At 35.9% G+C, this 25,811-nt stretch overlaps 1 protein-coding gene across 1 annotated transcript in view; it reads right to left on the reverse strand.

The window, feature by feature from the left end:
- The window catches only part of LOC109092473 (lipopolysaccharide-responsive and beige-like anchor protein), a 251,762-nt gene extending 228,906 nt beyond the window's left edge, over window positions 1–22,856 (reverse strand). Inside the window, exon 1 of the mRNA XM_042716239.1 lies at window positions 22,013–22,856. Within this exon, the coding sequence (XP_042572173.1) occupies window positions 22,013–22,144 (132 nt within the window). The 5' untranslated portion in view covers window positions 22,145–22,856. The remainder of the gene's footprint in view (window positions 1–22,012) is intronic.
- Between the last annotated feature and the right edge of the window lie 2,955 nt (window positions 22,857–25,811).

Here is a 25,811-nt window from a genome sequence, read left to right on the forward strand (position 1 = left end):
AAGTGCTATGGCAGTGCGGTAGATGCATTAATTAGCTTTATTTTAACGTTATGTTTAGTTTTTAAATAAAACCTACCCCATTCAGATGGTAATACACAAATATGTCAAACATGTCTACGTTCAAGCGTTTCATACAGTGGGCTTAAACAGTCCTTTTACAGCAGATTTAATTTGCAAACAATGGACACTCACACAATAAATCTTAAGATTCGGCATTGGTAGCTTTATCAGTCGCGTGTGCACTCAAGCTATGAGGATCTCCCATTCTTGGCACATTTTGAGTCAGACTTTTATGAACTGGAGACTTACTCAGACTGGATCATCCGAATCAGTGAGTTGTTGACTTGAGAACAGCTGCAATTCGCTCAATCTAATTCGCTATCACAGCTCATAGTATGTGACGGATTCTCCAGTTCAAAAAAAATGAGGAACAACATTTTTTTATGAAATGTAGTGAAGTAAAAAATTACAATATTATGATTGGAATGTAGTGAAGTAAAAGTTTCTCAAAATAAAAATACCCCAGTAAAATACAGATACTTGAAAATTGTTCTTAAGTACAGTAATGATTGGAAGTCATGTGCACTACAAAAAATATGAAGCTCACGCATTAACAGAACTCAGCATATAGACTAAAGATCTTGATAACAAGAAGCCATATCTGTATTGATTATAAACAAGAATTGTTAACGATATTGTTAATGTGGACATTAGCAATATCGTTAACAATATGATGAGTTCTGGTAATGACGGCTTTACCTGTTGTAGTTTGTTCAAGTTGTGTACAAAATAGACACTGCTTTTCTGCATTTTCACTTTGCATGTCTCCGTCAATTTCAATCTCTCTCATGCCGCCACAACTAGAGCCTGCTTTGTGTGCTGTCAAGGCTGGTGTTCGGCAGAGATGAGGACTGTTTGAAAGTCTTTATTCCACGAAAACTTGAGCATCTTCTCAGTTTATTACATAAACAAAAGCTGACGTGATCGCAAACAGAAAAGAAGAGAAAAGGGCATTACATGCAATTTTTTTAATCATAACATCAATTTATATAGTCGCCAGTGGCAATCGTAGCAAAAATATCACTTGCATTTTTTTTTTTTTTTTTTTTTGAAAATGCAACCATTTTAGGCACAGTCTGGGGCCCTGGTGTGTATATATTAGGGCTGCACAATTATTCAAATTTCTAATCGTGATTACAATTATGCCTGCGAGGCTTATGCGTTGTTTTCCAGACATGTTATCTTAAGGGTTTTTCCATTGTTTTAATTTTAGTTTTAGTATAACATTATAATACCATTCATAATTATAATTTAAAGAAGAAACCAATCCGATGTATAGTTGACATTTGAGGCTTAATACTATAGAAAAGTACTAAAAGTTTGCCAGTTAGAGTGTTTTCAGCTTGTTTATTTTTATATAAAATTACGGCATGCAGTTGGATCAAACAATGGTATAAACATCATTCAATGTGAATTGTGATAATTGTAATTAATAATCGTAATTACAATTTCAAGGGAATAATCAACATTTATGATAATTGTCATAATTGTGCAGCCTTAGTATATATACTCTTCACATACTCTGTTTAGAGTGACAGTGAGAGACAGAAAGTATATAAAGAGTATACACACACACACAAATAAATAAAAATACATACACCAGTAATGCATAAATACATACACCAGTAACACACCAGTAATGCAATTAAATCACGACCCCATCATTTCAGTTTCCATGAGCTTGTTTTTGAGGCAAAAACTATTGCGACATGATTACAAAACTAAAGTAAGTGCTCAGTTTGTGTTTGATAACCTCTGCCTCTAACCACAACATCATCAAACGAAAGACTGGCCAAACCTTCACATTAGAGTCTGTGAGAATTGCAGACAACACAAACAGGTGAACACACAAGCTCGGCCAATGAAATGCATCCAAGGGCAGCTGAGTGGACCTTGGTCATAATAGAAAGCCAGACATCATTTAGAAATGAATAAGCTTCCTACACAAGGCCTCAGCAGCTCACTGGATACTTGTTGATTGTGTGAATGAGCAGTGAGCTGCATCACACTCTTGCCTATTATTCATACATTATAGACTATTATTTCATTTTGTCAAATAGTACATCATAACTGACTTACCAGAAAGGCTGCCTTTTTCAGGATTTTTGCTAGATCAGTGATTCAGTTAACAGTTTATGGTTCTTCAGGAAATTACTGTGATGTTTCAAATGATGATATTCCAGTCATTCTGAGAAGGGAGTCAACATATTGAGTACTAAAATGAATTAATAAGTGTATTAATGCACAGATTTAAGACTTGACCTTCCAGTTGGTATGAGTTTATGTTTGCATGTTTGTGTAAGGAAACAGGACACATCCTGCTGTGCATGCTAATCTGATGTTTACTAACGAGACACAGCATTTCTTGCGAGGGTTGGTTTGTTCATGAAACACACGGCTGAACGGATGTGATGCCTCGAGCAAAGACAAGCAGGGCTGCCACTGTACACACCGCAAGCAGCCCCACAGAAACATCACATGGTGACCTGGCTTCCACTAACAAAAGTATCTCCCTACACTAGTGTAATATGCATCTGAGATACCTTCATTAAAGAACACAGGCATTCATGAGGCTAAACAAATGCAAATTACTGAAATGCAAATAAAGCAATATGCAAAGCAAAATAAAAATAATGTAATGTACACGTACATGCACAGTATTCACATGACGTTGACTGAACACTATTAAATAAATAATTATCCAAATTGTTTTTAGAAAGCACGTTAGCTTCTTTTCCATCGACCAGTTAATATTTACAACACTGCATGTACTGTGCGCTACGTTGCAAAAAAATGCTTATTCACTCTATGAAGTACCCTTTTTTAAGCAGTTAACCCAGTACATAAAGCAGTGCTGCTCAGCTTTCTGTTTCACAAACAGTCAAACAGTTTCTAAATGTTTTCAAACAACCATTAAGATTTATCAGACAACACCAAATATTTAAAGAAACCACTTACATATTTCCACATTGCAATGTGGACTAAAACTTGCCAGCCCAGAAAAGATATCTAAATATTGTTGAAAATGTTCACACTCTATATTAGTTGTTCTTTATAGTTTTTTGCTTTTTAATCTGTTAATCTGTTTAATCTGTCTATTTTTTATGTATTTGTGTATACATTTAATTATATTAAACAGTTGTAGTTGATTTAACTATTCAACCTATTTTTATATTGTAATTTGATAACATGATTAAAAAAAAGTTTCAGCAATTATTATGATTAAAAAAAGATAATATCACATTCCTAAAAAGACTAGTCATTCATTAAGCAATCCGGTTGGCAATTTCCAGAGACAGAGTAACAGAGACTGCTGGCGAAGTGACAAGGTTGAGCAAAGTTCAACTGAAGCAAATGAGCAGTAGCACAGTCACTCCCACTGACTTAATTCTTAAGTGATCCGCCCTTGATTCAGTTGGATACTGCAGTCAAAGAACCCCTACTAGCAACAAACAGAAATCAGATTTCATTGCTATCAATGTGACCTGGGCTTAAGAGTCTTATGTTTGTCCTGCACATTAGACTAGAGTACTATAAATACAGGGAACTGTTAAAGAGAGTCTATATACAACACCTTGTATGCTACATGCCAGTAACTGCATAACATAAACTTTAGCTAAATTAACATCAGTTATAAAGATAGGGCCAGATTTACAAAAAGCTTGCACCAGAGCAAACCAGTGCTTCCCACAGCTTTGAAATATACTTGCGGGTGGTAGCCAGGTGGAAAATCCTCCTATTACCCACGGCCAAAAATGGTCTACTACATGTGGCAAATAACAAATAATGTACGATTTTTAACAATATTTGTATTTGTTGCAATTAATTTTAATTACATAGGCTACTATTACATTTAATTACATACTCATTATGTATTGTTATGCATTGTAAATTATGCAAAATTACAGCATTTAAATAGTAGAGTTCTCCTTACTTTGTCATATAGTGTCTCTCTCAGTGAAAGGGACAGATTTTACTGATACTAGTGAAATCTATATATTGAATAATATGTGTCAAATAATGTTCTTTGACTTTTCTTCCTATGGGGAAGCATCCCAGCCAGAAACTACAATAGTTTACTATGAATTAAATGAAAACTAAATTAAATACCATTTATTGTGTAACCAAAATACCAATAACGCCCAAAAAAAAAGAATTAAAAAAAAAAAGAATTTTATTTAAAAACAAGCCTGAAAAACACCGGGACTCTTATTTTGAAAGGTCTACACTATTGCAACCTGAGCCATGAAATATGCATTCTTACAACCATGTAAAGCATATTATATTAAAGGTCATAAAGTAGACATTGTCATAATTCATCAACGAGTTCATAAGCAATCGCTTTTTACGAGGAGATGTCAGCGGGACGAAACAGTTCTCGCGCACACAGACACGAAACGTGTAGGGTAAGGAGATATTCTACTAGTAAATCAATTGCGGATGTTTTCATTATTTTGGTTGGATTAAAAAAAAGTATAAGAGGATAAAAATAATAAAAGCAAAAATGTTTCTCCAAATATACTTGGGCAGCCGTTAATATACCTGGGCGGCCCGCCCAAGTGTGGGAAGCACTGAAACCCTCTTTTGTAATTATTATTATTTTTTTTTTTTTCAGGATTTACTAATGACACGAAGTGAAAAATTAGCAATGAAAAGTGTGGACACAGTTATTTGTGGCTGACCTTACTGCATATGCATTTGTATGAGTTTCCCATTCAGACTCAAAATTCATGGTAGGAGAGTATTTTAATTAATCATGTAAAGTGATTTACTAAGGTTTGCGGTATAAAATTTACAGGTGTTTGTGGGATTATTTAAACACCCAAAAAATGCATGTCTTAACCTAGTGCTGGACAGTATGACTAAAAATTTATATCACAGTATTTTTTAAAATTATACAGGTATATGACGGTATTTTTTTATGCATGACAGGGTGTTAACCACATTTTCTACTGATTGTGAAAGGAAATACTGCATTAGATGGATGTAGAATGCCCTATTTTACTCTCATGATGAGTGACAGGAGAAGTGCTCACCAACACAGATTAAGACAGATTTGTGAACAATATTTGAGAGAAATAGGCCTTTTGTGTACATAGAAAAAGTCTTAGATCTTTGAGTTCAGCTCATGAAAAATGGGGGCTAAAACAGTCTTATACAGCTAGTCAGCTAACTGTGTTCTGTTGCATCTGTGTTATGTTGTTAAAACTATCTTTTGGATTTAACTGTAATTATATATATAGTCCTGGAGATTGTTGTTCATGTATTTATGTCCTCATTTAGTGAGACAGCAGATAGGGCTGTGCAATTAATCGAAAAAATAATTCGATTTCGATTTTGGCCTCCAACGATTATGAAAATCCAATAATCGAGATAAAACGATTATTGAGCCCCATTCCGCCCCCTTTTGCAGAGCTGCGCTTTCGTTCCTCCATAAAAGCCCAATTTCCCGTGCAAATCAGTAAAATCATGTAACGTGACATTTGCAAAATGGGCCGTGCTTGAATTATCGAAGTATATTTATTCATGTTTTTAAAAGCATGAAAGAGAACTTGCGCTGCTCCTCAGGAAGAGATGCGCTCAGAGACAGAACAGAACACGGACATTTAAAGTCATCTTTTAGCTCAAGGTGCGCGCCTAATCAGTCAAGTACATGCAAAAATGCTTGGTGATTATTCATGTATACCTTCGTATATATTGAAATCGAATCGTTTTTTCGATTAATTGCACAGCCCTACTTTGTTGGCTGTTTCCTGTCACGGAGACAGCTGAACGCGCCTCTTTAAATGGTTTCGTGGTGCTCGTTGTTGTATTTTAAAAACACAATTGCAATGTTTTCAAATGACATTATGGCTTTAAGAATAAAATATTCCAAAACATAACTGTGGCACGTGTGGCTGTGCTGTGCAGTCAGTGAACTGCTTCCATCAGCACTGCTGCAGCAAAACACATTGTTGCTCACATGAAACATTTTTATGTGAGTATTATGACCAGTACTTAATTTGATCCTGCTGGGATCAAAAGGTATCCAAGGCTATCCACAGAGCATGCATTTACGCAAATTTCCACAAATGAAATAATATTTAGGCATTGTCTCTTTTCCTAAATCCTCACTGTCTAACCCTCTAATTTCACTTAGAAATTTATATTATTTTCATTTATTTTACTGTCATTCACTTATCACTGTTTTCGCATCTCTTACTGTGGTAAACGTGGGAAGGAAAATGAAAGATTTCTTGGCCATGAATTAAGAATTTGTTCGATTTATTAATTTGTTCCCTCATTTTAGTTAAATCATGGCTTTTTTAAGGAACAAAATTAATGAAACATGGACAGTGGTCACACATTAATAAGTCATAGGAACGAATTAACAAGTTGTAGGAATGAATAGCCTATATGCCCTGTGTCCCGCAGCTCTGCAAAACGCACGATATAAAACAATTATTTGGGGAAATGACTTAATTACTGCATTTCTATTGCTTTCCATGTTGAAGAACTTTGTGTTGTTTCTATTTTAATGTACTTTTAAAGTTTAAATCACATTAAAAGTTTAATTTGTACATTATGAATAAATGATGATGCATTTATATACCGTCACCATCACTCACAGCCACTCGCACGTGTTTTGGGCATGAGCCGCACGCAGGCCAAAATTTTTTATGGTTTTACTAAATATCTGAGCCACAATCAGCCATTGTAGGAACATTCTGGTGTATTTCCTACAATGAAGACTTATTTAAATTCAGATTATCTGACCTGTTGTTTCTTTCTTCTGCACTCAGGATTTTAAATACATGGTACAAGGAGATTCATTCTCGCCTACACTGAAAAACTCAACAGGTGAAAAAAGATTCTCCATTAGACTAAAACCAAAATGTCAGATTTTTATGTAGACAGTATAGACATTTAACAGAATGGGCACAACAACAGACCTTGAGACAGATAGGGAATGAGTATACAAAAATGTTTTATCAGCTCTGTACTTTTATGGATGGTACTATGATGACACAATACATTTCTGTTTGTTTGTAATATAGCTGACTGAAAGATTCAATGACAAGATTTAAAAAGAAAAGCCATTATTAACAACCAACACACAACACAAGCAAATGCAGATGTTGTTTTATATTTTTATCTCCCAACACGCACCCATTGAAGCAGAAACACAACACAAGCAAATGCAGATGTTGTTTTATATTTTTATCTCCCAACACGCACCCATTGAAGCAGAACAGCGTTTTTGTCGAACTCCCAATCGAAGGGTTGTGAGTTCGAGTCTCGGGCCGGCAGGAATTGTGGGTGGGTGGGGGGAGTGCATGTACAGTTCTCTCTCCACCTTCAATACCATGACTTAGGTGCCCTTGAGCAAGGCATCGAACCCCCAACTGCTCCCCGGGCGCCGCAGCATAAAATGGCTGCCCACTGCTCCGGGTGTGTGTTCACAGTGTGTGTGTGTGTTCACTGCTCTGTGTGTGTGCACTTTGGATGGGTTAAATGCAGAGCAAGAATTCTGAGTATGGGTCACCATACTTGGCTGAATGTCACGTCACTTCACTTCACTTCACTTCACTTCGTTTCAACAGTGTTTGGCTGAATTCAGTGAAGAGAGATGGCCGTAAGTAAGGCACATACAGTCACCAACCAGCCCTAAACTCGTATTGAACATGTGAATTATTAACAATGACATTACCTTAGTAACACTAGTCAAGAAAGATAAAACACCTGGCATGGATCTGTGCAAAAAACAACAACAACTCATTTCCAATGTGTATCAATTTGGTTTGCAGGAATAAAGGGGTTTGACAGTCCTTTCTGCATAGCTATACAGATTCAGCTAGTCAACATCGATTGTACACAATTAATTATGCATTATGGCAATAAAATAACGTGGAATTCTTAGTGAATATATACCGTCCAGAACTGAAAATGTGTGTTCAGTTTCTGCAGTTTTTAAGTTTTTTGATTTTTTAAAACTGTTTTTTTTTTGAAATTTGTTTTGTATTGTATTTTATCAGGTACTATATTTTGTTGTCTTGGGAAAAATGTGCCTGACAAAAGGATGCTGTTTGTCATGTACAACATTCAGACACTTAAGCAGATGCAGATGATTTCTACAACACCCCACATTCAAAGCCACTTCCCTCCTCTCCATCCAGCCTTTGTCTGCTGTATTTCCTGTAGCAGTATGTAACACACTACTGTTAATGGGCTTAGTAATCACTGCATAAGAAGTTCAAGAAGGGTAGGCCTGTATCACAATTACTATAACTCACTGAGCTACTTTTGGAGCTGGCAGTTTTTTCCACTGAGCCTATTGTCTCGTTTCCACTGCAGTCAGGAAGAAATTAAGCCCAACACCTTTAAGTGTGATGCACATTATGAGACTGTGTGCTACAGTTACAGTCATGAACTGCTCTAAAAGATATGAGAAATGAGCCAAGTGAGTTTAAATGTGCTCATTAAAGTGCTTTGCAACCTTTTTACATTATAATCCCATTAAACAGAGTTTCTAGCATGACCTAACAGAAAATAAACAATGGTTATGGTATCCTGATATATTCATTTCCACAGGGCAGAAAGGACAAGACTGCCTGATAAATACACAATTCTCGTTTTGGTTTGTTTGTGATTTAAGACCAAGCCAGTTCCAAAATACGTTTTCAAGACAATTATACTAATGTCATCAAAAAAAAAAAAAAAAAAAAAAAAAGCACACAGTCCAATAAATTATTCTTTTGGGAGACATTAGTCAAATGCATAACCCAAGTTTTCCATTGCCATATACTGTATATTAGTGAAAATGGTAAGTCTTTGAAACTATGCATTAAAACACTAGATATAGCCTACGTCTCTCACACACACACACACACACACACACCTTGAGTTGGTGGCATCAGACCACTGGACTTTAATGTTCTTGGTGCACAAAGAACATGAAAGTGAATGAGAAAACATTTCTCATGTATTAATTTTCTGTCACTGTGCAACAGGAAACATACAAAACAGAAACAAAATTACACAGGTATCTTCTAGAGTGTGAAATAAAATGTTATCAATGTGTCAATGGATCATTTCTGAGAAACTGACATTTGTCAATGCAGCTTCCTATTGGCTTCCAGTGTGTGCATACTTAATTCCGGTCTTGCGACGTTCGCATTTACTCTAAGGGAAACTTACATACGAAACTTGGTTAGATAGGTATAATTAATGTTTTTCAAATAAAAAAGCAGATAGAGGTATATCAAAGACAAGAGAAAACATACATTCCCTACATTATTGCGTACCTCTTTGTGAAAATTCATCAAGACAAAACGTGAAGATTGCTTCATTCTTTCTTCTGCTGATTATGCGGATCAGCTTCAGTGTTTAGTCAGTCCACAGGGATCTCTTCATTCAAACACAAACCACTCAAATGTGCAATACTGTACATCTTCAGAGAGTTGCTTTTGTTCTGACTGCTATTTATAAGATCATAAGGTTTGTGACTGTCAAACGATATGCTCAAAGATTTCTGCATTTATGTTTTATTAACTTTATTTGATAACATAATTTATAACTGTAACTGTACAATTAAACAATGTAATTATGGTAGGTTTGCATTAATTAAAAGATCAGTGTTTGTATTTCCCTGTTTGTTTTTATTCATGTTTATCTGTTTTGTGAAAGTTGCATAAGTCATTATCTGACTATAAGCAGCGCATATATATTTTTACAATTTCTTTTGCATTAATTATCAGATAAAACAATGTATTAGTTGTTTCCTTTTACGGCCCTTTTTTCATTTAAAAATATGTTTGATGCAAAGTAGTATTTTTATGTTTGTTGTGAAAATGATGATGGAACAAACTGATGTATGTGCACAATTGAGAAATGGATATTTATGAAGATCAATTGCAGCCCATTTCTCACAAAGTAAATATTTCATTTAAAAAAAAAAACAAACAAACAAACAAAAAAAATCTATGTAGGCCTGCCTACAAACATTTTCGAGAAATAAGTAATTTGTACATTTACATAATTGTAAGGGGAAAAGACATTGTGTAGCTGTGTACACACCATGATTTCAACTTATTTTGTGAACAGTAGGGATTAGTGTTTTTCATTCCTTCACCGGACCCAAACATATGCAAGTTTTAAATGAACTGGCTCAGTTTTAGTACTGTAATAATAGCAGTGTAGATCTTCTTTGCATTTGAATTGATATAATAAATCCTGTAAACATATATAGAAGGTTCTCTGCGCTGGCGTTTTGCAAAACCAGAAATATCTATGCACACACTCTCTAGACCAGAAATCCAAGATGGCAGAGATATGCAACTAGCCCATTGGGCCACTATCTTTGGATACTGTATGTACTGAAATATAAAAGACGTTTCCCTAAATATTCCGTCCCTTTTTCTCACAAGAGGCCCCAGCAGGAGCGGATATGGTGGCACACTCAAGTGAACAAAGCATTCATTCTGTGTAAGCAGATAGCAGACTGTCCCTCAGCACTCAATTTCACCCTTTCAATACACTTCTCAGGTGCACATTCCAGCCAAACTAACTGTACCGGGACTACCCACAATTGCCTGACTCTTCATCTCTAGGGTTACCACTGCTGTAATCATTAAAACAAACCATTTAGAAAAAAATCCCATTAAGTCTAGCATGCCAGTGACAAAGTATATGACATACTGTCAAGCATGTCCTGTGTCCTGACTTATATTTAAGCTATATTTTTTATGTGCAGGAAGCTTCTTACTATATCCTTCCTTACTGTGACAAACAGAGAGGGGAAACTACTCGGTTTACAGAAAACACAATACAAAGAGATATTAGATACAAAATGATCCACAGTAGTTTAAAGTCGTGCCATTTAATTACTTTTAATAAGCATTACGTTCTTCAAACAAATACAATGGAATAAAACAAGGAGAAATTAATTAAACACTTATTTTTCCATTCTCCTTTAAAAATTTGAATTTCATTATGTCACTTTGTCAGTAAGCATAACTGTCTAATTTACAAATGTATCAACTGCGATGGACATTTTATCTTTGACATTTGATGCTATTATTTGCAATTGTATGCACACATCTAATCTGTACTGTGCAAAAGCCATTAGTATTTTCACCAACAAAAAAAAAAAAGGTTTTTAGCCAGTTATTTCTATATTTTGCTGTAGTGTGTCAGTAGGAATTAACGGTTTACTTTTCCAAACATTCCTTTTGCCATTAATTGTAATAATACAGTGGAATTTTTGTATACACAAGGAGTCTGACAACAACCAGTGCTCCACCCAGAGATCTGATCTCATCATCATCATCCAGTCTGGAAAAACTGAGACAGACTAAATCCAGAGGAACTGTGGCAACGTCTCCAAGATGCCATTTGGCATAAATGCATGTTATTGCGAACTGCTCTGTTGCGAACACTATTGCAATCACTGATTTTCAGCCTCCAAATGTAAGGCCTCTTGAAATGATAATTAGTTGCGAACACTACTGCAATTACTGATTTTATGTCTAAAAATTTAAGTACTCTTATAAAAAGAAAGAGAAGAAATAAGGGCGATGATGTCATTAAAAAAATGTCAAGTTATAGTGCTGCAGAGATATCAACCTTAATTAGCATTAGCATTACTAGCCACGGCCCGACAGGTGTCGTAATACCAGTCTCGGCCATGGGAGGCGGTATGCGGGCAACATAACCACCAGCCAACCTGCAATACACGAATAAATCGCACGGCTTGTGGGCGTACTGGAACCTGATGTCAATCGTGTGGAAGGTACAGCCCACTACTTCATTTCAGTTCAGGGAAGAGAGCGGAAGGATGGCTGAAGCCCTTGGCAAGAGACACCTACCACCACTCGCTACAGGGAAATAACCGCGCTCGGAATCACAAATCAAATCCGATAAGAAAAGGAGCCAAACCAGAGTAAACATCGGCACTGCTTTCCATCGCTGGAGACAACTGATGGACTTGAAAGAAATGAGGTTCGACTCCGAACTTGCAACATTTCTTTTGGATTGGTAAGTAAGATGCTGTTAGTATTTCGCTAGAAGTTTGTTTTATATGTTTGCGTATTTTTTTCGGGAAGTTATAACATAGAAATGTATCGAAGGCTGTTCGATAAACGTGCTAATGTTAGCGATGGCTAACCGTAGCTGCGTTTGATAATTAGCTAGCTATAACTTACCCACAGATCCGATCCGGTTTTCACCTGTTATCTACCAAAGCCCGTCTCTACCAAGCTGATGCTAAAATGTAACATTACCTAAGAAGCTTGAAATGTCTTCGATGATAATGAACCCGAGAGAGAGAGAGAGAGAGGGAGAGCGCGCCCGGCCGCGCGCGCACTCACTCACTCATATTCAGAGCGGTCAAGTTTTTGAAAGCGTGTGAAAAGAGTCAATTGCGTGTGTCTCACGGTGAATGCTTGAGAGTTGGCAGCTCTGGTTACGTTGGTTGGCGCTAGCTTGGTCAACATCAGCTGTCTGATGTTGACCAATGATGTTGACAGAATGCTGTCTGTCAAATTAATTTAATTCAAATAATGTGTATATACAACTCAAAATGTAATATGAACAAAACGATTATGAACATATTCACTGGTAAAGGTGAAGGGGAGTAGCTTGAAGATGTCATGTTTCAAAATCACTTGACATCACCCAACGTTCCTCTGGAGGCAAAACGTCCTTTTAGGCTTCGGCTATGGCTCTAGGGTTGTTGTGAAGGTAGGGGCGGAGCATAGAGACTATGCCGTTTCTCGTTTGTTACTCTAGAGTAGACCAATTCACTTTATTGAGGCATACTGCCGCCATCTGGTATGGAATGTGGAGTATGACTTGATTTTTTTGCCAGACATTACACATGGCTCCTTTAAGACGGGTGTTATGAATTTTTTTTTATTTAAGACTTTTAATTACCTTAATTCTGATCAAACCAAATTTAAAGGTTGATTTGATTTGATTTGAATGACGACTGCTATGTTCATTATTACATCAAAAACAAAACACCTCAATCGCTTAGGAGACATTCTTGTCTACATCTGCTCCGGCGGTGATACAATGGTTTACTTTTTTGTGTTAATTTGGTGCGGGTGTAAGGTAAGACGCCAGTCAGTCTGTGCTAAAAAGCTACTGTCAATCAAACTATCGTGGGAGGGGCCTGTCTGTGTGACATCACAAAAACAGGCATCTGAGATCGGCTCGATTTGAGAAAGGGGTAAAGATTTTAGTAGATTAAAAAAAAACACTGGGTGGATTTTTATCATTATAGGGTGGTTGTGTACACACACTGCCAACATACATTTCAATTCAAACAACTTTTAAAAGTGTGTGTCGCATCCGATGACCCCTTTAAGAACCTTTATTACCCACGGGTTACCTGGGTTTTTTGTTTTTGTTTGTTTTATCAGTGCATAATTGCTGTCAAATTTGTTATAGGGCAGCTCAGCTACGGGCAAAATAAGCTTAAACACAATTTCTCTGCTTTGATCTGCAGGACAATGATTTGCTTATTGTTGAGCACTGACTGCTTCTGAACTCACTGCTGAGAAATGTGCAAAGAGCGCATGCATGTTTCAGGCAACACTGTGATTTCATAAAAATTAATCGCTGTTTAAAATGTTAACTTTTTTAAACAGACTAGAGTTGGGTCATGAGTCGTCAGCTGAAGAGCTCTTTTGTGGATCAGTATAGCAGAATATTATTTTAGATTTTTTTTCTATAAACCTTGCCACAGGCAGCATTTTTTCTGTTAGGTTAATATAATTGCACACAGTAATGCACATGCAGTATAAGAAATAGGTTTGTAGTTGAAAAAAGCTAATCATTTTTTGTCAAGTGCAATAAGACACAGACACACATACACTCTGTCACATATACAAGCATCCTTTAGTCGAGCAGACAACAGAAAATACAAGCAGTTGATGGACACTCAATCCTCAGGGCTGTGTGTGTTTGTCAGTACACAATGACGCTGAAGCTCCAAAACTGCAGTATCTGATCCACCACTGGGCAATGGAAGAGACTGGAAAGGCAAGCAGAAAGCAGACACCTCCATCCACCTCCAAGGCAACAGAAAACCCACCATCCTATTCAGTCTCTGTTCAGAGCACTCCTGACATGCTTTTATAGAGCTTTAGTTCACTCTTTACACCTTACAACTTTTTTCAGTGGTGAGGTGAGCGTAGGCAGCCTCCTTAAAAAACACTAAAATCTTTTGGATCACTGAAATAGTTTGTGACACACTTTAAAACCAAAGATGGAGTTTGTTTTGTGTGGGTGCATTTAGTGAACTTGATCACTGATGACATGAAAATCTGTGTACTAGAAGATGTTATATCTGCAATGTTTATGCATTATCTATGATTGTTACACACATAACTATAACTGCATACTCTGCACCAAGACTCATAAATCCGGGTATTACCCATATTCTGCATCATTCTGTGGGATATTGTGGGAATTATGATTCAAATGATTCCTACCACATTTGCTTAAGCAGAAAGCTTTCAACACACAGCAGAAACGTTAAATATAATTTGTGCAAAAAGCTCAGTGTGGTTGTGCTCTTTAATAAATATCAGATCATGGTGAAACAGCTAGTCAATCTGACTTGTTTAACTAGTTTTTTTTTTGGGCTGGGCGATATATTTTGGCTTATATATATTTTATATATATATATATATATAAATATTTTGGCATTTTTTTTTGGTATACATCAACGGAAAGCTTATTTATTCAGCTTTCAGATGATGTATAAATCTCAGTTGAAAAATTGACACTTAAGACTGGTTTTGTGGTCCAGGGTCACATATATGTATGTGGTGTAAGAGAACATATCTGATGTTTCTATTTAAAGCTAACACCCCATATTGCAGAACCTCATTTCATTACTGATACTCTACCAAAGAAAAAAAGAAAAAATCCTTTTCATCTATGAAAGCCATGTATGAGAAAAAGTCTAGCAGTGAAAACAACATAACAACCTCGATTTAAAAGAACCACAGCCTTGAAAGAAAGCCTGACTGATCTGAGGCCAGCTCCATTAATCCAAGTCCCATTAGAGGAGCCTCACCATTACAGAAACCTTAAAAGCGCTACTCCTACCAGCACACGACATTTGGATGAAGGTGGTTTTAAGTTACAAGCTTCTGCATCTATATCTGCTGAGGTAACCAAATCCATGGAGGAGTGATAAAATATTCATTAGAAAACAGAGAGGGACGTGTTGTTCTTGGATAAAGCAAACAAATGAGCCGGAGAGGGCGCAACAGACAAATGAATCCAACCAATCAAATATGAGAAGGCTGACTGGGTGTTCTCAAGATACCAAAATTTCAGCAGTCTGTACCAACTGCAGGAAATTTCACTGTTCTCAGGAACCAATTTTGATATCATACTAAAAAATATTTGAAATTATTATGGATTTATTTAATATCTTTATTTTAATAGGAAATAATTAATTATTGTTGATTATTAATGAATATAAATTTATAAATTATTATTTATTATGATTTATTCTGCAAATAATTTTTAAGTAATTCAAGCATCATGATACCACTGGTTTAGAAACTTTCAGATGAAGTCCAATTCACTGACTAGTACCACAGCAAATCTCTAAAACAAAAGAAATATTATGACAGCAGAGTTAACAAGCCTGAATTGGGAATCACAAGTTACTACTTCAAGTCAAGACCTGCACGGACAGGTGAGAGCAGGCTGGTCACCTACTCTCATGGTTTCTACAGTAACAAAGACAGGTCACATGCTTGTTTGTTCAGCCCTCACCTCAGGCTAATCCAGGTGCTGAGCTACCAATCCACCCCCAGTCCCCAGAGCCTGACGGAGGCACAAGAGATGATGCGGTTTCAATGAGCTTCTAGAGTGTGTTTGAACAAGAATAAGTGGGTTTTAATGAGGTGAAGAGGACACAGTTATGCTTTAATAAACCTCGTGCAGATTTACAAATTACATATTGTCAAAACAAGTGTGCTGCTCTTTGCTTTGTACTTTTTTTTCTGTTGAAGGAGATTAATCAGGCAGTGATCTCTGATCTGAGTCTCAACCAACTGAAAATGAATAGCAGAGAAAGCAAATTAGACAGATACAGTGCATTAATGCCTGCCCATTTTTGGTTCCGGAAGTATTTTTCCCATAGCAATTCTTAAAAAGTCTTTATTAAAGCGTTATAAGCTATGAACCAAGCCAACCACCTACACAGGAGAATCACAATACTACAAACTTTTGAAGCAAACAAGTAAATAAAAATTGGAAAAAAAGGCAAAGGTACAAGATTGTGAACTTAGTAAGACAAAAAACTACAGTTCCATGAAGCATTGCAAATTACATTAATCACATTTAAAAATGTATAGATACAAATTTAACTAATTTAAATTTGTTGGTTGTATCTAAAGAAGCAAATGCACTGCAAAATATGCATTTATATACTACCACCTCGGTTACATCATTTGCTTTGCTTCATGGGAATGGGCAAAGCTAAATATCTCTTTAGGCATGGTTTGCTTTCTGATTGGTGGACTTTTCTGTACAGCGTCATGGTGGCTAATGTAGCTTTTCAAATTCTACTATTAAACAATTATTTTAAAAACAAGTTGAATGCATGCAAACAAATAGGTTCAACAAAAGCATATACAATCTATTAACAACCTTGGAGATCACAACAGGTCTGTCTGCAAAGGTTTACTTCAAAAGTTAATCAATTTCCCTATAGAGAAATCTAATGGAGTTTTTACTTCCAGAGCTTGTCTCTTGCACTCTAGAGTGCACCGTGACATGTATATGCAAAAGTACCAGTAACACAAAAAAAAGCTGAAGTGTTACTGTTTTACTGAATTTACTGAACTCTGTTAGTTCCTGCGCACCACTCATTCATACTTTAAATGCTACTTCTCCCTTATACTACAGTTTAAGGACAGTGTTAGTTTATTTATAATCACCTATTGCACTCTTGCATGATTTAGTCAATCAGCACTCAATTCTTCCACACGCTTGGCCTTCTCTTGCCAAAACCCCTCTTTATCCCTTGAAATTCTTCATAGTGACTAACACTAAATGGGAGCACTCTGACAGCATGATGAATCTACGTCTGAGCTGTAAATAATGCTGTATTTCACTGTGCTTCTATCGATGTGCTGGACATCTCAAGCAGCAAATCGAACTAAGCTGGCAAAACCCATTATTTTGCTTTCATTCTCTAATACACAATTTTAAAAATGGAGATGAATCAAAAACCTAGTTTTGTTTGGTCGGCAGAGCTTTAACCTGTTAAACATCATGTTTAACAGGTTAAACAGGTCATAATCTTGTATTTTTCTGATATCATATGTTTGCACCCTCTCTCTAATTCTTAAAATGAAACAGTCCATTTTGTGTTGCTGCAGCTATTAAAAAAAAAATCCCCCTTTGCATGTGAAATGAGCATCAGCACTGAGTGATGTCCTAAGGTGCTCTCACACAATATGCAATATGCTGTAATGTCAAATATAGTTTTTAACTCCCGCATACTTCATAAACAGCCACACAGTTGTGACAGATGTGCTGTTAAGATCAGAGTGAAGGGATCAGACCTTGTTAAAAATAAACTTCAGTGCATAAACCTCAGCCCTTCCTTGCAGTTACATTACTCTCCACACAACTGTGATATTACAAAGCTGCAAAGATGGATCATTTTATGTAATTTTATTTCATCGTTCTGTTCATGATGTCAAGTTTTGAAAACTAAAACAGTGTTACAGTCCTAATATATCAAGTTCTTTGCAAAAGAATGAAAGAATATTTGTTTGCTCAAGATATTACCACCCCTTTAAAGTGTCATTATTAGGGATGCACCGAGTGGATTTTTTTTTTGGCCAATACCGATTTTAACAAACAACTATTGGCCGATTCCAATACCGATAGTGGCCAATTGCATAAAGCATGGCTTAAAAAAAAAAAAAAAAAAACACTGGTTCACTCAGAGCAGAATCTTTTTCTTTTCCAATAATAATATTAATAATAATAATAATAATAATAATAATAATAATAAAGTATAGCGTTTAATTTACTCAAAAAGAAAAAAAAATCATGTAGAGAGTCTTGAATGATCTCTCTAAGTCATAGCCAGTACAGCATAATTTTTTATTTTTTTCTAGATTTACAAATGTATTAATGTATTGAAAAAAATGTAAAACTGTATAAAAAAATTAAAGAATTTATTTAATTTTTTTTAAAAATGTTTCAGCATAGATAAAAATACGCTACTCCTATAAGCGTTTTGAGAGGAAAAAACAGCCTAAATTAGTAGGCTGTACGTTGCATTTTATTATTACATTCAGAAATAGTGTAGGCTAAAATAATGGTAAATAAAAGCAAAATTACAAACACAATTAGGCTATTTTAGTTCTCTTCTCTCAGATTATTGTAATGTAAGTTCAGTTAGAGGCTAAATATAAGTATCAAGCCAAAACAAATTAATTTAAAAACGAAACTGAAGCCTACCTTTCTCATTCTGCAAGAATCCAAATGTTTCCATATTCGCAAACTATCTGGATGCTAACCTATTATTTAATATGTAAACTATAGGCTTTGTTCTTCACTCGCATTATCAACGTAAAACATCATCCTTCACATATAGGCTGTATCAGCAGTGAGGCGCCGGTCACACTGAACGACACAGACTGTACTACTATGGACTATTTAAATTGAGCAGTGTAACTTTTTTATGTTTCTTTAACTGTATTTTATTTTGATAATGAACAAGCTGCGATGTCAAATTAGCAAAAATTTGTTGTATGTGCGTGTGAGGCACCGACATGATCACTGCACTGTTTTCTAGGGGTGGAAGAAAAAATCAAGTCACCTAACTATCGCAATTCTTTTTAAAACTATTAAAAAATCGACTGGTTTACCTCAGAATCGATTTATATTTAATTATTTTACTTTTCCTAAGATGTGTTAGCGCTTTTTAATTCAAACAGAAGGCAAAATGTACTTGGGTGTTCGACTTGGAGCAGCACTTATTTTTAATTCAAACCAAAGTACAGCGAGAGCGATTCGAAAGTACGCAGAGCCATCTGCTCTCGCATCAAACTACAGCGAGAGCAGATGCTTTGATGACGTCATACAATGATCGTTCTGCATGTGCAGTGCCGCTACATTAGATGACGTCGTATCCATTTCAAGCTGGTGCGAGAAAGCAAACCATGACAGAGGCAGAGGATCGAACCTTCTTTAGAATTATTTCTGCACCTTCCCGTTTTGAATACCAAGTGTGGAAACACTTTGGATTTTACACACTGCCGGGAAAACATGACTAAACCCATATACAAAGTAACATAGAACTTTATTTTACTAATTTTGTTGAACATTTGACTATTATATTCATTCATTATATTCAAGTTCAGGGTTTTGGTACTTTTTTTTTTTAAGTGCACTGCATTCAATTTAAAGCCCTATATTAGAGGCAAGGTCTTAGCAACATAACTCTCAGCTGTGTTACATCAGCAACAGAGTAGAGTGCATTGTTGCAGCACGCTTCTTACTTCTTCGTCCTCTCATTCATTCATTCTTCAATTGTCATTTCACTCTACTGCAGGACCTGCAAAGCAAATCTCTCACAATCAGTTTCAGCTACAATGTGGGTCACATACAGACCCCTCACTCATGCTTGAAACTCAGCTAATGTATAACAGGGGCTTTCAACTCGCTTGTGGACGTGGGAGGAGGAAAAAAAGAGTGCAGTTTACAGAAAGTGCTACTGACTTCCTCGTGTCTGGGGCTGGTCAACAGAAAAGAGCTGTTATTACATCATGGAGCTGTGCTGAAGTGATCTGTGAACTCTGACTGCCAATAAGAGCTACACAAGACATTCTGCTCTCTACATTTGATTTTGTACCATATATACTCAATGGAGACTGCAAGATGAGTTTAAAGCTGACAGAGCACCGACATCATTTCAAGGAGGGTGAACATTAGGTCACTGCTGAAAAATCAACCCAGGTTTCTTCCTTACAAACTGTAATCCTTCATCATGGATTAATGGATAATAGCTTCACATAAGAACTGTGCAATGACAGGAGCAGGGAGAAAACTATCTAAAACAAGCAGTGCACTTAGAAACAGGTTGATCAACCTTTAAACCACCGCCACATAGCTAGAAACACAGCATAGATTAATGCAGCAGAAAACAGAGCCCCTTAATAAATGCTTTTTCAAATGCACAGTATAACACTGAGTTTTACTGAATCATCCCATGCCTTTGCTTAAGAATACTGTATAAAAATCTAACTGTATATTGGCTGTATAAAAGTCCATGCTATAAAATAGGTACTTAAATAGCCTACGCTGTCAGACAAGATGTGCAGTAATTACACCTTTAGGGGTACAACAGCTTGTCACTGGGGCAGTACTTTTCGACTTTGTACCTTGTCTGTCCCTAAAAGGTACATATAAGTGGTAATATGTACCTTTTAGGTACTACTATGAAGCTTTCAGGGGTAAATAAGGTACAAAGATGTTCCTGTAACCCTGTAAAGGATGACATATGAAATAATAGTCTTTATTAATTTAGACATATGAAAAAATGTTGTTTTTTTAAATGCAACTGTTAACTGACTTGACTACTGAACTGTATAGACAAAAAGAAAATACTTTTGCATACATGTTTTATGTTATGTATGAAATTTGATGCATTAGACTTTTGTGGTTTATAGTACAGTGAGAATACGGAACTTGAGGAGAGAGAAAAAAGCAATACTATTCAAAGGCCCAAAAACGTGCAATTTGGTGCACAAAGTAAGATGAAATGGCCAAAAAGTAAGATGAAATTCTGATTTCAGTTTGCAATATATATCATTGAGATTTTTATAACAGCATAACATATTACTCATAATGCTTAAATACATATAAATATAAGTTGTCACAATTTCAGGGTTTTGGTACTTGAAAGGTTTTTGCACTGCATTCAATTTAAAGCCCTATATTAGAGGCAAGGTCTAAGCAACATAACTGCATGTAGGCTACATGTCACCTATGATATCTAGTATGTCTTCTGCCTCTCAGCTGTGTTACATCAGCAACAGAGTAGAGTGCATTGTTGCAGCACGCTTCTTACTTCTTCTTCCTCTCATTCATTCATTCTTCAATTGTCATTTCACTCTACTGCAGGACCTGCAAAGCAAATCTCTCACAATCAGTTTCAGCTACAATGTGGGTCACATACAGACCCCTCACTCATACTTGAAACTCAGTTAATGTATAACAGGGGCTTTCAACTCACTTGTGGACGTGGGAGGAGGAAAAAAAATTATATTTCTATAAATATAATGTCTTAGTAAAATGGTCTTTTAATGCTTAGTTTTATGATCAAAGTGCTATTGTTTTTATTGTGGGAGGCAAAACATACAAACCTACATGATTTCAATCCAGCTATGTGCAGTTATTTTATGTACAATGATTACTTGAAGGGGATGATTTTAAAATTGTACTAAAAGGCTTTTTACTTGCTAAAAAAGAATGGACTACCAATCACAGGGCAAAAGGCATGTGGAAGATCATGTACAACAGGGTTTTCAGCAAAGTTGCGATCATACCTCAGTGACAAGCTGCTGTACCCTAATAAAGGTACCTTTTTTTCTGAAAGTGTGCATTGCCTTTCTTTACAGTCACATCAGTTTATATGACAGCTGCTTCCATCCACGTTGACTTACACACCACTTATTACAGGTTCAGTCAGCTGATATTAGTGTCTTGGTCAAGGACACATTGGTGGCACTACATACTTTTAACCTTATGGGATTGCAGCCAAGAAGCAGACTTTTAACCATTAAGCAGCGCCGCTCCACTTTCTGCCATACAACTGTAACCTAAAAGCTTAGTTGGAGTAACAGCTAGAGCCTAAACGTTTGGTCTTGTCCAGCCACGGTGTTTTTAAATCTCTATTTAAAGGCTTTAATCAGCTTACCAGATTGAAGATCGTCTCCACAATGTCCCGATTGGAGACTTCACCAGCCTCCAGAAGCCCCGCCAGCACGGCGAACTTCATGCGGATTCCTCTGACAGGGATCCCGCCAGCGCTGTCACCTGCGCTCGCCATGACGGAGTCAGGTGAGAGGGGAACAGGTGCGAGACCTGTTTGACCCTACAGCAGAGTTAAACTATGGAAAAAATGTATGGTATATATCGCTCTCGTTAAGTTGACAGAGGTGAAGAACAGGTCCTGGTCTCCATTCACGGCCAGTTTATCCGTTAGTTTCTCGCGCTTTCAAGTAGGGCTATGTCACTACACCTGACTGACAGGAATCGTTCTACTGTAGAGAGGAAAAACAGCAATAAACTTGTCCAAAGGAGGACGAAATCGCGCTGTGGTGAGCCCAGATAAGAAACACAATACTTGTCAATCTCCGCCGGTCTGAAAAAAAGAAAGATATCTAAACAACAATGTCATTGAAGTGTTTGCGAGTGTCAAACAGGAAACAGCGGTGCTGAAGAGATTCCGCGCAGGTAGACGCACCGATAAGAACAAGACGCAAAAAACTACAAAATATAAGGCAAGGAACGTCCGACATTGGCTCTCAGGGGTACCTCCAAAGAGAACACAATCCTCCTGTTCTCTGTGGGAACTGTTGGAGTGAAGTTTTTGTGGTAACCCACTTTACAGCGCCATCTCTTCCTGAATCAGCTCCTACTCCGCTCCGTCTCCGCCATGACAGTGAGTGGAGCTGCGTGAGAGAGAGAGAGCTGCGCATGCGCAGTGCGCCGAGAGCGGCGAGAAGGGAGGGCTCAGGTGTGTCAAGTGCTAACCTGTCAGGACAGAGTGACACTTCATACTGGAGATCTTGTGTCAGGGACGCTCTGTTGTGGTGGTTTACGATAGTGCACTTGTCACATAGACATAATAAAAGCATGGTATTCATTATAAACGTGGTTTGCACTTAGATTACAAACTTATTAATATAAAAGCAGAGGCGTGTTTAGAGTTTCGGAGCCCTAAGCAAGCGTTCCAGGGGAGCCCCCCTCGGTAGAAATCGCGTTCCAGATGGGCCCCACGAAACTGCGTGGGTTGCGTGGTGTTTATCAGTGTTGTATCAACCTTTACTGTAAAGAATGTGCTTTTATTCATATTAATTTGTAATGTGCATTGTTCACTATAAGAATCCTATGTATTTTCTTTTGTTTTCTGCACTTCAGTGGTCTGTCAGACTATTTACAAATAAAAAAGAACTAAGCATGAAAAGAACGTAAAGAGTGAGATAATTTCTGGAAGAACAGAAAACCTGCTGTGCATAAATACAGATATTAGCCTTCCTTGTAGCACTAATTAAATTATTATTATTATTATTGTTATTATTATTATCTGTACCTTTAATGCAGAGTAGGTTGCTTTGTATAAAAGTATCTGCCAAATGCATTAACTAATCATATGTAGATTGCCCATTCCAGTCTGAGAGACTGAGACCACATGTTCTTGTTACTGCCACATCATTTACTCAATCTCATGTCATTCCAACCATGACTTTGTTTATTCTGTGGAACACAAAAAAAGTGTTTGTTTGTTTGTTTATTTGCTTGTTTGTCCATACAAAAAAAAGTCAATGAAATCCAGTGAAATTGTTTGGACCTCAGTGTTAAAAATAAATAAATAAATAAATTGCTTGTTTGTCCATACAAAAAAAAGTTATATATATATATATATATATATATATATATATATATATATATATATATATATATATATATAATTTATTTATTTATTTTGTGTGTTTGTGTGTTCTGTAGAGTAATTGCAGTGAGAAAATAATTATGGAATTGAGACAACTATCCATTTAAGTGGGCATGAATAAAATAAAATAAAATCACCCTTTATATTTTTTAATGCATGTTATAGATCTAATTGATGATTCAGCCAAGTTACATTTTTTTTCTTGTATTTTTTAATCACAATATCATAACGTGATCTTTCAATAAAAGCAACAGACTTCTTGCTGGTGATGTATACGCCTTATTTCTCTAATCATTTACTCTGCTTAAACCATCTCTCCACAAGCATCTACAAGCCACCATTAATTTGAGTGCAATGCCCACAACTCAAAATCCAATCAACAACCAATAGAAAGAAACGAGTCACCTCAATGCATTATTTTTCTGTTTTGATAATCTACTACATTCAGATGTGCATCACAAAAAAAAGTTGCTAATTCTTAGAATTAGTTCAGATTTGTGATACTAATGATAATTTAGATTCAAAGTGTTAAAATTTTCACATACAAAGAGTAAACTTTAATTTTTAAGACAGACCATTAGCCTAGAAGCACAGAAGTCTTGAATATTAAGGATTTTTTTTTAAACTATATTCAAGAATAAATGTGCTCACTGTGTCATTATATTCAAAGTGTGGTTTCATGGCCCCTTTGAGTCGTTGCCAAGGAGTCAGCAGCACATTGACTTTGTTGACTCTATATACAGTCCCTCAGGGCCACAGAATTAAAGGTCTAGACTCTGTAGCAACAAAGAACAATTTGCCACACAGGCACTGAACATTATACTGACATAAAAACCATCACACAGACGCATACATAAATTCAGTCGCAAGCATTCATTACAGAAATAAATTGACAGAAAAATGCTTCTTTACACTCCTTCCAAATGTTTTCTTTCCAAAGTAGATAACAGGACAGACTAGTGTTTGTTACAGCTATTTAAAGATGCCTGATACAGTGTAAATAAAAACCCTGTGCTAATGCATAATGTCAGTTTTAATTACTCAGCTATTTTGAATGAGTGAAGTGTGAGCTTTTGTTTTTGAGATTCTAAAGAACAGTGTGAAAAATAAAGTTTTTAAATAACTATGATATTCATCTGTGCAGTTTTGCCTTTGGAAACAAAAATATTTAATTAATTATGAATTATATAATTATTAATTATTATTTAATTTAATTCTAAATTATTATTTAATGATAATAATAACAGAGCAAAAGGATTGAATGTTAGTAATTAATTTACTGAACTATTTATTTAACTAATTGAGATTTTTTTTTTTGTCATTTCAGTGTTTATTCATTTTTCGTTTTATGATTGGTACAGAAACAGATTAAATGATCAGGTCCTCTAGACACCCTGACTGAATTTTCCATGAACCTATCAATACAATTTATTTTAGGTTTAATAGAGTAGAATGTTGTCATTAGGGGTCTGATGTCAATTTGAATGTAATTAGACTTATTTATTTTAGGTTTATTAGTTTTCCATGAACCTATATATTATATATATATATATATATATATATATATATATATATATATATATATATATATTGCATTAATATAACACACACACAGTTCACCCTAAAATTATAATTTACTTACTTTCAGCTCTTTGGTTACCCACATTCTTCAAAGTAATTATGTTTTTTTATGTTGAACAGTAGAACGGAACTTCAGGGTGACTAACTGATGATAGTTATCAGGGTAAACTATTTTTGGGGTATCATTTTTGGGTAAACTATCAAAAGTCCTTTAGAACTATCTCTTTAAGTAGTACGTATAACTAAAGTTCCTATTTTTTCGGCCATAACATTGGCAAGCGATTCTCAAATTCTATAAAAATAATTGTTTTGCAGATAAAGAATCATTAAAAGGTAAATATAATGCTAAAATATTGTTATTTGATGTGGCTTCTCAAGCAATACCCTTCAAATATCGCAATTAGTGAAATCATGAATGCCAACACTAGATGGCGCACTTGTGCATTACAGGCCACAAAAA

This window comes from Cyprinus carpio, chromosome B1 (assembly GCF_018340385.1).
Source record: "Cyprinus carpio isolate SPL01 chromosome B1, ASM1834038v1, whole genome shotgun sequence".
Lineage (NCBI taxonomy): Eukaryota > Metazoa > Chordata > Actinopteri > Cypriniformes > Cyprinidae > Cyprinus > Cyprinus carpio.